General features: G+C 33.7%; 1 protein-coding gene across 1 annotated transcript; it reads right to left on the reverse strand.

Annotated features, from left to right (window-relative positions):
* Positions 1-10,795: 10,795 nt before the first annotated feature.
* LOC110645460 (serine/threonine-protein kinase STY46-like) lies at positions 10,796-12,672 on the reverse strand. Its single transcript, XM_058129271.1, has 5 exons — positions 12,469-12,672; positions 11,906-12,205; positions 11,280-11,826; positions 11,071-11,213; positions 10,796-10,996 (listed from the first exon to the last, which is right to left on the reverse strand). Exons 1-5 carry the CDS (start codon positions 12,670-12,672, stop codon positions 10,796-10,798), a joined length of 1,395 nt encoding a protein of 464 aa, XP_057985254.1.
* Between the last annotated feature and the right edge of the window lie 795 nt (positions 12,673-13,467).

Here is a 13,467-nt window from a genome sequence, read left to right on the forward strand (position 1 = left end):
GTCCCAACCGCAAGTACACGGGTCGTTCAAGTAATATAGAAAAAGATATCGTTCCCACGGAGAGTTGTGTTTTCAATTAAATTTTTGATGTAAAATAAAATATGTTAAAATTGAATTTTAATCAAATTAATAAAAAAAATTTAGGAATTTGAAGCATAAGGTATGAAAATGCAAAACTAAATTCAAACAATGACTAATTTAATAATTCACAAAATAAAGAAATTGATAATATTAATAATGAAAATTAATAAAATGAGATTAAACTAAACACTCAAAAGTAAAATTCTAAGCAATAATTGATAAAAGACGATTTTGGAGTTAAGAGTTCATATTTAAGTCATTTTGGGATTTTCCCTAACTAGCCCAATCCATGAAATTTATGAGTTTAAAGGAGATTAATTCTAAAATCCTTTGAAAACTCTTTCGAGTGAGACAAAGAGTGCCTTAATTAACTTAATCCTACTTTCGTGGAGTTAAAATTAACCAAGACCCATTAGGTTCTTTAATCAATCTATTAAAACCCTCTTAACCCTTAGTCTATTTCTAGATCTAAGTTAATTAAGTCCAATTTCTTGATTAACTATCACTTGGTTTTCTCCTTTCGGTGCTTCAATCAAGGATTAAGAACATAACTTAATGGGGCCCTTCATTAAGCATGTGAATAAGCACACAAGAAATGGATTAAACCTCATAAATTTCATTAAATTGGGACTAACCCAGTTCAAATCTACAAAAATAACTAAAATATTACATCCCTTACTCCAGAATCAAAAAAAACTACTCACAATCCATGTTTAACACAAGAAATTCTAAGTAAAAGAGGAAATAAATCATGAAAATAAACTAAAACTAAAGAAACCCAATACAAGAAATGTAAGAAATATGCAAGAAAGGAAAGAAAACTCCAAATCTGTCTGGAAATGGAGGGGGTGACGTTTGAGCTCCCTTTTTGACTCTTCAGCTGCTGCTCCTTTTCTTTTCTTTTTCCTCCCCTTCTTCTATGAGAATAAGGGCCTATTTATATATTTTTCTCTGACAAGTAGCCCTAAAATGGTGTGTTTGAGGTATGTTTTTATGAGGAAATCTTCTGCCAGCTCATTATGAAGACTTTATGGGACTGCATAAGTTATGCAGTCCCTTATGCAGCTTTCGGCTAGTTCCCGGGCTCTCTGTGCGAAGCTGCATGAGCAGGGTGCAAGAATGCATAAGTTATGCAGTTTTCCGTGAGATTGCATAAGCAAGGCATGAATCTGCATAAGTTATGCAGTAACTTATGCAGATTTCGGCAGGTTTGGAAAATTGTTTATTCTCCCTGTGCAGAACTGCACAACTTATGCGGCAAGTTATGTGCAATTTGGCCAATGCATACTTCAACTTTGAAACTTGTTTTTGACATCTTTGGTTGTAGAAATCACTCCTCAATGGCAAAATTTCTTTTTTTAGTCCCTCAAAAATACCATTTTTCCTACAAAACAAAGTAAAATTACAAATTAATCCAAAAATTGGCAATCATGAAAAACTATCTAAATAACTAATGAAATTAGCTAAAAGTGACTAACAATCAAATAAAATGGTCATGAAATTAAACCTAAATGACTATGTAAAATGCATGTATCAAATACCCCCAAACTCAAGTCTTTGCTTGTCCTCAAGCAAACTTTAAAATATAATGCAATTTTTAGGGGTGCCTTGTCCAAAGAGCTATGAAAATCACTTATTAAAGTAACTTAACATACCTTTAGCCATACCAACAATCCATATACCCATATTTCAAGATGCAAAGAATCTAATGCTTATCCAAGCTTTCACCGCTTAGCCATCAAGTCAATTATCATCCAAAATTTCCAAACTAACCAATCAAAAGAGAGAGTCATGCTTAAAAAGAATTCTAGAACAATCAATAGCCAAAGTGTCTCTATATAGAATGATGGAATTTAATGAGTGAATGAATAAATTTCCAATCCCATAGGCAAATTCTCTACTCCTATCTCTACTAATGTAGCAAGTACTATCAAGAGATCAAAGGTCTTTTTAAGAATGTAATGGGGCTATGGGGTTCAAAATGAGGCTAAGAAGAAAAAGGGTAAAAAGGATTCAAAGCATGAGAATATTTTCAATCTTGAAAACATAAGGTACACTTCTTATTTTATTATTATTTTTTCTTTTTCTTTCTCTTTTATATATATATATATATATGGAGGAGAGAAATACACAATAAGAATTGTCAAGTGCTAGCATATTTTACAAAATACATAAAAATAGAGGGACACTTTAATACTTTAAACTTATATCTTGTATTTTCTCTTGATGATCGTCCCTAAAAATGCCACCCCCAAACTCATTTCCTTTAATTACTTTGGGTGGATTTCTTTCAATTTGAATGACAATAGTGAAAAACACATATACTAGCACTTTTATAAGATGACAAGCATTTCTTCTCCCTTTCATTAATATATATATATATATTTTTTTTCTTTTTTTTTTTAATATCAGAGTATAAAGTGTACCTAATATTCAATTATCCTCATGAAAAGGGTTGGAGTGTTTGGTTCATTGGCTAGATAGCAATAAGGGTTTCAAGAAAAAAAATTAGGAATAAAAAGGCTCAAAGGGGTTTGCAAGGGTTAATTTTAATTAGGAAAAATGCCAAAGGTTTAAAATGAGAAGGTTTAAATCAAAGAATGCCTAATCATCTCTCTTTTCAAGTACAAGCTGGTATTTCGCCTCGAAAGGTTTAGAAAATTTGTTCTAGGATTGGTGAGACACTACATGGCTCCTTTTTATCCTATAACTCTCTCTAAACACTTCTATCTCCAAATGACTAGTTGGGTGGCTTTTTGGCTAAGAAGATATAGGCAAACGACAAACACTTTAAAACTTTGCACCTCTTAGAAAACTTTCAATCCACAAACCCAACTAAAGGTAAGTCAAATCACTTTCATAGGCAACTTTTCAATACTCAAGGGATTTGGCAAAAGATTTTATTTCATGATGCATGATTCCTAAAAATGAGCAATGCATTAACTAAATAAAACAAATCTATTTGTAATATCTATATGGTATGATTCCTAGATAATGTGTAATGTATGTATATATGTACAATATAATATATGCAATCTAATTACAATATATGTGTATGCTAATGAAATGGAATGAAATGTTTTCTTCTTTTTTTTTATACTATTTCCTATATTAAAATGTGAACTTTTTGCAAAAATCAAAATTAAAACATTATTGCATACCCCCAAACTCAAAATTGGACATTGTCCTCAATGTCTAAGGTAGTGCATAGTGAAATTCAAGTTAAAAATGAATAACCAGGAATAGTTAAATTTAAGAGCAAAAAGAAAGAGTTACCTGGTATAGAGCAGTGTTTTAGCATCTAAAATGTGAATTCAAGAGATGATGGTGATGCATAAGAAAGCTGCACAAGTTATGCAGAATAAATCTGCATGCAATGTGTGCATAAGGAGAGTGCATAAGCTGTGCAGTATGGCATGAGTTGCATAAGGGACTATACAGGCTATGCAGAACATTTGCAGAAGGAGTTTCACAGCTTGTGCAGTATATTGAAAAGCTGCAGTATAATGATATATTAAGGAAAAATGTGCAAACACCAGTAAAGGTATGTAAATATATACAGTGTATAAGCAGGCTGCACAAGTTATGCAGCATACAAAACCTTGAAATGAGTTGCATAAATAACTGCACAAGTTGTGCAAAGGGACTAAAATCAGAGTGAATTATATAATAGAAAAAATTAAAAGAATTGTGGGTCAAGAAGGAATGTACACTAGTATGCAAAATTGGAGCTCATAATCGTAAAGCAACAGTGAAAAGCCAAAGTTACCATCCATTCAATTTGTTCAGCAAACTAAATCAAAGCAAGTTAAATTTGTTCCAGCAACTGTAAAAATGTAAACATTGTATATAAAGGGAAACTACTAGAAGCTAAACAAAAATAGATCAAGAATCAATCTATTTTTATGGCTTTGCCCTTGTCTAAAGGGTCTGTTGCTGAACTAGATGGGGGTGCTGCTGTTGAGGTGGTGGCTGGGATGGAGGTGATGGTGCACAAGTTATACAGGTCCTTATACAAGTTTCGGCAAAAATAAAATAACAGGAAGTTAAGTGATGCGAAACTGTATAAGTTATGCACTAAGTTGTGCAGGTTTCGGCAGAAATGAGAAACAGGAAAAAAAATGAAGTATAAAAACTGCACAAGTTGTGCAGTTTGCCTATGCATAATTCAGCATAAACAAAAGCTGATAAAATCACTTTGCAAATTTGGAAATTGCAAGGGAAAATGACTTTAAATGTTTAAACTTCATTAAAATTGAGAATTTTTAGCCAAAAAAATTGCATGAATCATTAAAAGTTAACATAAAAATTCATCAACATATGCAAATCCAAATTAGTTGCACATTCAAGTTCATGATAGCAAAAATTTCTACACAAAAACTTGTGAGCAATATCATTTCAACTCAAAACCTGCAGCTTGACATTAATCACATTTTAAGCTTAGCAAGAACCAATACCACTGCATTACAATCAGAAAGTTACATTTATCCACAAAAACAAATCATGCATGCTCAGTTTTTCCAATCTAGCACTATAAAATTGAATAACACAGCCCAATTGAGCTCACAACCACAAAAATGAACCACTCATCATAATACCAACATTAAAGACATAGATATATGAAGATAATACACCCAACTTCAGCCAATAAGAAATAGTTGACAGCATATGTTGTAGAATTAGCTCACAAAAACTTCTTTGCACAAGCCAAAAGAATATGCAACAAAGGCAACTAAAACAAATCAGTTTTGGGGAAGTAAACAATTAAAACATCAAGTAAGAATAACTTCCCAATAGTGCAATAGCCTCTAGTCCTTCAAAATGCATCTACAAATAGAAAAATTCAACAATGTCAAAATTGAATTTGAGGGATATTTAAAACAAAAATAATGTAAATAGAATAAACTTAATAAAAATAGAATAAAGAAACTTGGGGTGCCTCCCAAGAGCGCTAATTTATGGTCCTTACTTGACCCTTGTCATGCTTCATGGTGGCTGGAATTGGAATTTATTGCCTCTATTTCCAATAGGTGCTTCAATGAATCTATACTTCATTTTCTTTCCATCACATGAGAAGATCCTTGTTGCTTTGTCTAAAAATCCAACCATTTCTTTCTTGAAGACCTTTGGTGCATCTTTTTCTTTGAGAGATGGTTGCTTGACCTCACTTTTCTCCACTTGCTCAAGTTGAAAGATTGGTGCCATATGACAAGGTGGATTACTCTTCAAATATTGTGCAAATACAGCCTCTTTTGGATTTTTATCATTGATAGTCCCTTCATGGGCAAGACAACTTTCAAGAGAATCCTTTGGATAGCTCTTTCTAAAGTGCTCTTTTGCTAACTCATCAACTATATCAATTCTCAGACAAGAGTCTACATCTTCATGTTGCTTCTTCTTGTCATTGCCAATGTTGAAGACTAACTGATCCTCTCCGACTCTAAGAGTAAGTTTTTCACCTTTTACGTCAATCAAAACACTAGTTGTAGCCAGGAAAGGCCTCCCCAAAATGATTGGCATATGAGAATCCTCTTTCATGTCCAAAATGACAAAGTCAACTAGGATGTAAAATTTTCCAACCTTCAGTGGTATATTTTCCAAGATCCCTTCAGGATACTTAATTGATCTGTCTGCCAACTGAAGAGAAATGTGGGTTGGCTTAAGATCTCCCATGTTAAGCTTCTCATAGATGGAGAGGGGCATAAGGCTTACACTAGCCCCTAAATCACATAAAGCTTTTATAGAACATGATTCCCCAATGTGGCATGGAATTGAAAAACTCCCTGGATCCTTGAGCTTTGGAGGAAGTTTCCTTTGGAGGATAGCACTGCATTCCTCAGTTAAGGCTACAATCTCATAATCTTCAAGTCTTCTTTTGTTTGAGAGAATTTCTTTCAAAAACTTAGCATAAGAAGGCATTTGGGAAAGAGCATCAATAAAAGACACATTTATATATAGCTTCTTCAAAACCTCTAAGAATTTCCCAAATTGCTTATCAAGCTTGGCTTTTTGAAATCTCTGTGGAAAGGGAAGCTGTGGCTTGTAAGGCTCTAGAGGTATATATTTCTCTTCTTTCTCTCCAACCTCCTCTTTACCTTTTCTTGCACTCCCTTTTTCACTCTTTTGTTTTTCATCTCTCTCAACATCTTTCTCATTTTCTCTCTTCTCAACTTTTTCACTCTTCTCAGTATGCACTATTTTACCACTCCTCAGTGTGATGGCATGACATTGCTCCCTTGGATTTTCTGTTTGACTAAGAAGTTTCCCCATAGATTTGGTACTTGATGAGCATGCTTGTTGTGCAATTTGATTTTCCAGTATCCTATTGTGTGTTTGCATTTGTTCCAGCCTTGCAATCATCTCTCTCATCTCTTCATCATGCTTAGTTTGGTTAGCAAGAATTTGTTGTAATAAAGCTTTTGTGGTAAAACTTTGTCCTTACTGTTTTGGTAGAGGTGCAGGATTTGCATTCTTTTGCTGAAAACTACGTGGTGGTTGCCTAGGTTATTGGTATTGATGCCCTTGTTGTTTTGGTGGAAAGTTCTGAGTTGAAGCTTAATTTTGCTGATTCCCCCATGAAAAATTGGAATGATTCCTCCAAGCATATGAAGGATAATCTACTCCACAGCTCATTGTTCCTTCTGCATAAGCAACTTGTTGAGAACTTCCAGAGCATGATGATGAACTGACTAGCATACTTAAATCCTCCATTTTCTTAGCAAGGACATTAGTGAGTGCATCAAATTTGGCATTGATCATGTTGAATGGATCAAGCTCATACATTCCAGCAACTTGCCTTTTTTGAGTTGGAGTTGACCCTCTTGGACTACTCCATAGATGACTGTTCTTTGCTATTTTCTCTAACAACTCATAAGCTTCATCTTCATGCTTAATGATGAATTCCCTTCCAGTTTGAGCATCAATGATTCCTCTAATAGCAGGAGTGATATTTGTGTAAAAATTCTGGTTTATCATCCATTTAGGAATGACATGATGTGGAAATTATCTCTCCAACTCCTTCCATCTCATCCATGACTCATAAAGAGTCTCATCTTCTCTTGGTCTAAAAGCAATCATTTGATTCCTCAACTCTTGAGTTTTTCCAGGTGGAAAGTATTGGGCAAGAAATGCATCGGTGAGTTGCTCCCAATTTGTAATAGAATTATGAGGTAAAGAATCAAGCCAGTCCAATGCTCTATCCTTCAAAGAGAATGGAAACAATTTTAGCCTTGCTGCATCATCAGACACTCCTAGTTGCTTTTGCATGTCACAGATCATAACAAACTTCTTAAGATGAGTATGAGGATTTTCTGAAGGATGACCTCCGAATTGAGAATTCTGAATCATTTGTAGTACTCTAAAATCCATCTTATAACTATTTGCATCAATTCTTGGTCTTGCTATACTCTCTCTTAAGTCATCAAAATGAGGATATGCATGATCCATCATACTTCCCTTAGGCACATTAGCATTTACAGCTTCTTCACCATGAGATGCATTTTCATTGTTTCGATCATTTTCAGCATTATCACCACTGATTACAACTCTTTCTTCGGCCATTTCTTGTTCAATTTCAGCTGCTTTCAATGCTTCTTTTCTTTTTCTGGTTTCTTTCTTGTTGACTCTACAAAACTTCTCAATTTCATGATTAAATAATAAGGATTGTCACTTGTGCTTCTAGCTCTTCTCATAAAAGATTAAGAGTACCTAAAAAAGAACAAACAAACACAAAATGAAAAGATAACAAAGATAAAACTATAAAAAAACTAAAATAATCAAGAATTCAATCTTAAACAAACAACTGTCCGGCAACAGCGCCAAAAACTTGATGTGTCCCAACCGCAAGTGCACGGGTCGTTCAAGTAGTATAGAAAAAGATATCGTTCCCACGGAGAGTTGTGTTTTCAATTGAATTTTTGATGTAAAATAAAATATGTTAAAATTGTATTTTAATCAAATTAATAAAAGAAATTTAGGAATTTGAAGCATAAGGTATGAAAATGCAAAACTAAATTCAAACAATGACTAATTTAATAATTCGCAAAATAAAAAAATTAATAATATTAATAATGAAAATTAATAAAATGAGATTAAACTAAACACTCAAAAGTAAAATTCCAAGCAATAATTGATAAAAGACGATTCTGGAGTTAAGGGTTCATATTTAAGTCATTTTGGGATTTTCCCTAGCTAGCCCAATCCATGAAATTTATGAGTTTAAAGGAGATTAATTCTAAAATCCTTTGAAAACTCTTTCGAGTGAGACAAAGAGTGCCTTAATTAACTTAATCCTACTTTCGTGGAGTTAAAATTAACCAAGACCCATTAGGTTCTTTAATCAATCTATTAAAACCCTCTTAACCCTTAGTCTATTTCTAGATCTAAGTTAATTAAGTCCAATTTTTTGATTAACTATCACTTGATTTTCTCCTTTCGATGCTTCAACCAAGGATTAAGAACATAACTTAATGGGGCCCTTCATTAAGCATGTGAATAAGCACACAAGAAATGGATTAAACCTCATAAATTTCATTAAATTGGGACTAACCCAGTTCAAATCCACAAAAATAACTAAAATATTACATCCCTTACTCTAGAATTAAAGAAAACTACTCACAATCCATGTTTAACACAAGAAATTCTAAGTAAAAGAGGAAATAAATCATGAAAATAAACTAAAACTAAAGAAACCCAATACAAGAAAGGTAAGAAATATGCAAGAAAGGAAAGAAAACTCCAAATCTGTCTGGAAATGGAGGGGGTGACGTTTGAGCTCCCTTTTTGACTCTTCAGCTGCTGCTCCTTTTCTTTTCTTTTTCCTCCCCTTCTTCTATGAGAATAAGGGCCTATTTATATATTTTTCTCTGACAAGTAGCCCTAAAATGGTGAGTTTGAGGTGTTTTTTTATGAGGGAATCTTCTGCCAGCTCATTATGAAGACTTTATGGGACTGCATAAGTGGATTGCATAAGTTATGCAGTCCCTTATGTAGTTTTCGACTAGTTCTTGGGCTCTCTGTGCGATGCTGCATGAGCAGGGTGCAAGACTGCATAAGTTATGCAGTTTTCCATGAGGTTGCATGAACAAGGCATGAATCTGCATAAGTTATGCAGTAACTTATGCAGATTTCGGCAGGTTTGGAAAATTGTTTATTCTCCCTGTGCAGAACTGCACAACTTATGCGGCAAGTTATACGCAATTTGGTCAATGCATACTTCAACTTTGAAACTTGTTTTTGACATCTTTGGCTGTAGAAATCACTCCTTAATGACAAAATTTCTTTTTTTAGTCCCTCAAAAACACCATTTTTCCTACAAAACAAAGTAAAATTACAAATTAATCCAAAAATTGGCAATCATGAAAAACTATCTAAATAACTAATGAAATTAGCTAAAAGTGACTAACAATCAAATAAAATGGCCATAAAATTAAACCTAAATGACTATGCAAAATGCATGTATCAAATTACGAAGAAACCTAGTTCACTTTTCATAGAACCCAATTGCTTCTCTTTCTCTTTCTTCATATCGTTGATAGTCCCTTCAATCTCCTCTTGGCTTTGTTTCACCACTAAAAATAGACCACCATACAATTCTTTGTTTCTTGCACCTACATGTGCAAATTGGAACTATTTGCCAACCAACATAGATGATCATGAAGATATGGTACTTTTATGGCATATGTGTAAAGATGAATTTACCACTCAAAGTTGACGATTTTGAAGATTTGCAATTGAAACTTGCCGGAAAATGGCGAAGTGTAGAGAAAATGGACTTTCTTTGAGAAGAAGAAGAAGAAGAAGAAGAAGAAGAAGAAGAAGAGGAGGAGGAGGAATAAGAACATAGATAGAAAAGAAAAGAGATTGAGAAAAGGCATGAATCGATGAGCTAGCAGTAAATCCTCCCTACTCTCAAAACTTGTTCATGGTTTCTAAATCCCTAAGAGAGAAGCAGATCCAGACGTGCAAATGAGATTTTTTATTGTTGAATTTTTTTTTAATTTCCATATTATCATTTTTTTAAACCTTTCACTCTCTCATGTACGCATTGGTTCACTTTCTGTGCTGATTAGGATTACAAGGTTATATTAGTTCTAATTTTATAAAGCTTAGGAGCGTAATAGAATGTTTTAAAAGTTTAGATTGTCACGAGACTTTTTTAGAAAAGTTCAATGGTAAATTTATACATTTGACATTTATTTTTCAATTTATTTTATCAATAAAATAGTCTATTTATTTAAATTTTATAAAATAAGTAGCTCAATGTATTAAGTATTCCACAGTATGAGGAAAGTTGATGCATGTAGCTTTATTCATGTTTTGCAAAGATGCTGTTTTCATAACCAAATTTCATGACTTTCAAGTCATAGATGAGGTAAATTTACTATTTTATTAAAGTCACCCTTTTGAATAATGTATTATGTTTAAAATATCATAAATATTTATATTTTTTATTAATATGTCACTTATGTTTTAAATTTTTATAAATAATTATGCCAAAATGTTTGTATTATACTACAAATGTATTTTGTGTATGTATTTGTAATTTATAGACCCAAGGGCAGAGACAAAGGGGCAAGGGGGTTTTGGCCTCCCAAATATTTGTAAAATTTTTTTAATATGGTGTAATAAAATTGTAATTTTTATTAATTGGGTATAATTTTTAACTAATTATAATTAACCATGTTAAAAGTATTGGAAGATTACAGGAACTTAATTAAATGCAATAATCAATCTCATTGCTCTCTATGATTCTCCGGTGAATTTTTTTGAGAGTAGAAGTGATTGTTGCAAAAGATGGTCTAACAGAAGCATCTTGATCCCATGAAAGGCAAATGAGATTGATGATTTCTCCAAGTTGCCCATTGTCCTCTGGAAGCGTTGGCCTCAGATGACCTTCTGCAACTTCCATGGCAATCTAATAACAACACAAGACAAAGTATTAGTGATCAGATTCACACTGCTGCAAAACTATGTAGAATTGTGCAATACCTTGCTGGGACCAAAATCTGTTTCAATGTAAGGATGATTGCCTGTCATAATCTCGTTAAGTATAATACCAAAACTGTAGACGTCGCATTTTTCATTATAAGGTTCACATCGAATCACCTCTGGTGCCATGTAAACAAATGTTCCTGAAAATTTTTTAAGATGAAGATTGAACAAATTACAATTAAATTTCCCATATATTGAATTGGAACGTAAATGTACAATTAATAAATTAATATCCTTACCAGTTTCACCAGTAAGTGCCATTTCTTCATCGCTCAAGAACCTAGCATGACCAAAATCTGCCACCCTTACGTGATTAGCATCATCCAAAAAGATATTGCTTGGCTTGAGGTCTCGATGAATGAGTTTTGGTTTTTGTTCATGAAGGTATTGCATTGCTTGGGCAATCTCTAATGCTTTGGCAATCCTCTCTTCAAATGGGGGAAGGGGAACCAACCTCTCTTTTAGCCTGCTGTTACCTGGCCCATGGAGCCACTCTTTCAATGTCATGTCCAAGAATTCTGTGACAACCCATGCATGATCAGGAGGATCAAGGCATGCACCCATCAGTTGCAGCACGAAACGATGGCGTTGCCTAGATAAAGTGTCGAGTTCTTGAGCAAAAAAGGATTCACCACTTTCATTTGTCTCGAAGAAATTAGGAAATATGCACTTCACTGCAACATCAAGCCCTCGCCAAACCGTTTTGTAAATTTCTGCTGTGCTTCCTTGGCCTATTTTCTCTTGCAGTTCAATCTGAACACAAATAAAGAATCGCCTCAAAAATATTCAAGCTTGTTATTTCCCTGTTATCACATAATCTGCAAATTAATACCTCGCGGTGATCAATGTACCATCCATTCATCTTGGCTTGGCAAATGAGAGCTGCAAGGTCGTAATGTTGCTGCAGTGAAGAGGACAATTGAGGACTAGTATTGGTGTTATCCATGGTAGAAGGAAAGGAGCAATCTTGTCGATCATTATCATCTTTGTTCTTAATTATGAGATTCAAGAAGCCATTGTCTTGGGCTACTTGAAGACAGTATTTTAGGTAGTCATGTGTTCTCTCCATCCTCTTCCTGTACATGATCCGGAGCTCCCTCTGCTTCAGCACTTCTCTTTCGAGGTCTGCCACCTTCAAAATCCAAGAAATAATTATGGAGACAGCGACTTAGAAACCAGTTAAATTTTATAGGCCCTAGAGGCCCATGTGTCCTAGAAATTTCTTTTAGGTCAAGCCCAATATTCGATAGAATGATCATAACTCTTTTGCATAAGAGTTCCCATATTCCAAGCAATGAAAATATATTTTTTCTGAATTGGGTTTTTATTGCCACAGCTAGTATCATTATAATAATTTACAAGAATAGTAGTCTTGTTATGATGTTAACTAGCTACCTGCCGCTCTAATTTAGAAGTAGAATGGGACTGATTCTGGCTTGTGGAAATAGCAGGCCCCATGCTCATGCAGTCCTTGAGACCCTGACAGAATCCACGCCTGGCAGTGGCCTTTCCCTGCTTCTGAGGGGAATTGGCCACCGGCGACTGCCTTGGACTAAAAAGATTGGATTTCTTCGGCTGGTTATTGCCTGCAACATTCATGATGTGTACTTCCCTTGCTTACAAAGAGTGGGGAAGCTTAAAAAATGGCCTATCCTCGTTTATATAGAGATGATGAAGTTGGTATTATGGGTTTAGAATCCAAAAACTTAGGCGGATATTCTAAGGCAAAGATGAAAATCACAGGCCAATTTACATTATTTTTTAATAAAATAAAACAAATATTTTCCCATATATGATCGTAAACTTCAATGGTTTTGGTTTGGTCTTGAGTATTTATTTGTGTTCTTTGGTGGGAATTAAGGAATTATTCTCTCTATATGCTAATTGGTTGGACGGTGTCTCCTAAAACCAGAGCCAAATAAAACAAATTTCGAACATGTGATCCGGCATTTTTTATGTAAGATCTCCAATATAAATTGTTGGAGCAAAATTTGTTATATATTGCCCAATATTGTTTTATAATTATTCTCTCCCTCAAATTCACTCCAAATCTAGTTAGAATTCATGTCTTATTATTCTCACCTATATATTTTAACACTACCCCAAAGGTGGCTGCTTGAATGTAACAATTTAATTTTTGTATAGTTTTAGTTACTCTTTTATGCAAACAAATTTTTTTTATCATTACAAATATTTTTAAGACCAACAAGTAGTTGGAGCAATAACCTGAAATTGATTTCTAGTTGGAATTTATGTGTAAAGTTAAAGGTTCGAATCCTGAAATCATCTTTGTTAACCTGAATATCACTCCCAGCTTAAATGTGAGATATCACATAATTTTAAGATAATTAAATTTATAAAACTTATATATATATATATATATATATATATATA

This window comes from Hevea brasiliensis, chromosome 11 (genome assembly GCF_030052815.1).
Source record: "Hevea brasiliensis isolate MT/VB/25A 57/8 chromosome 11, ASM3005281v1, whole genome shotgun sequence".
NCBI lineage: Eukaryota > Viridiplantae > Streptophyta > Magnoliopsida > Malpighiales > Euphorbiaceae > Hevea > Hevea brasiliensis.

Bases quoted from the DNA above. Each gene is read 5' to 3' on its own strand.
- LOC110645460 (XM_058129271.1), bottom strand. From the start codon at position 12,672: ATGAATGTTGCAGGCAATAACCAGCCGAAGAAATCCAATCTTTTTAGT. The intron at 12,206-12,468 runs GTAGCTAGTTAA...TGGATTTTGAAG, and splicing joins CTTCTAAATTAGAGCGGCAG to GTGGCAGACCTCGAAAGAGA. The intron at 11,827-11,905 runs GTATTAATTTGC...ATTTGTGTTCAG, and splicing joins GGTACATTGATCACCGCGAG to ATTGAACTGCAAGAGAAAAT.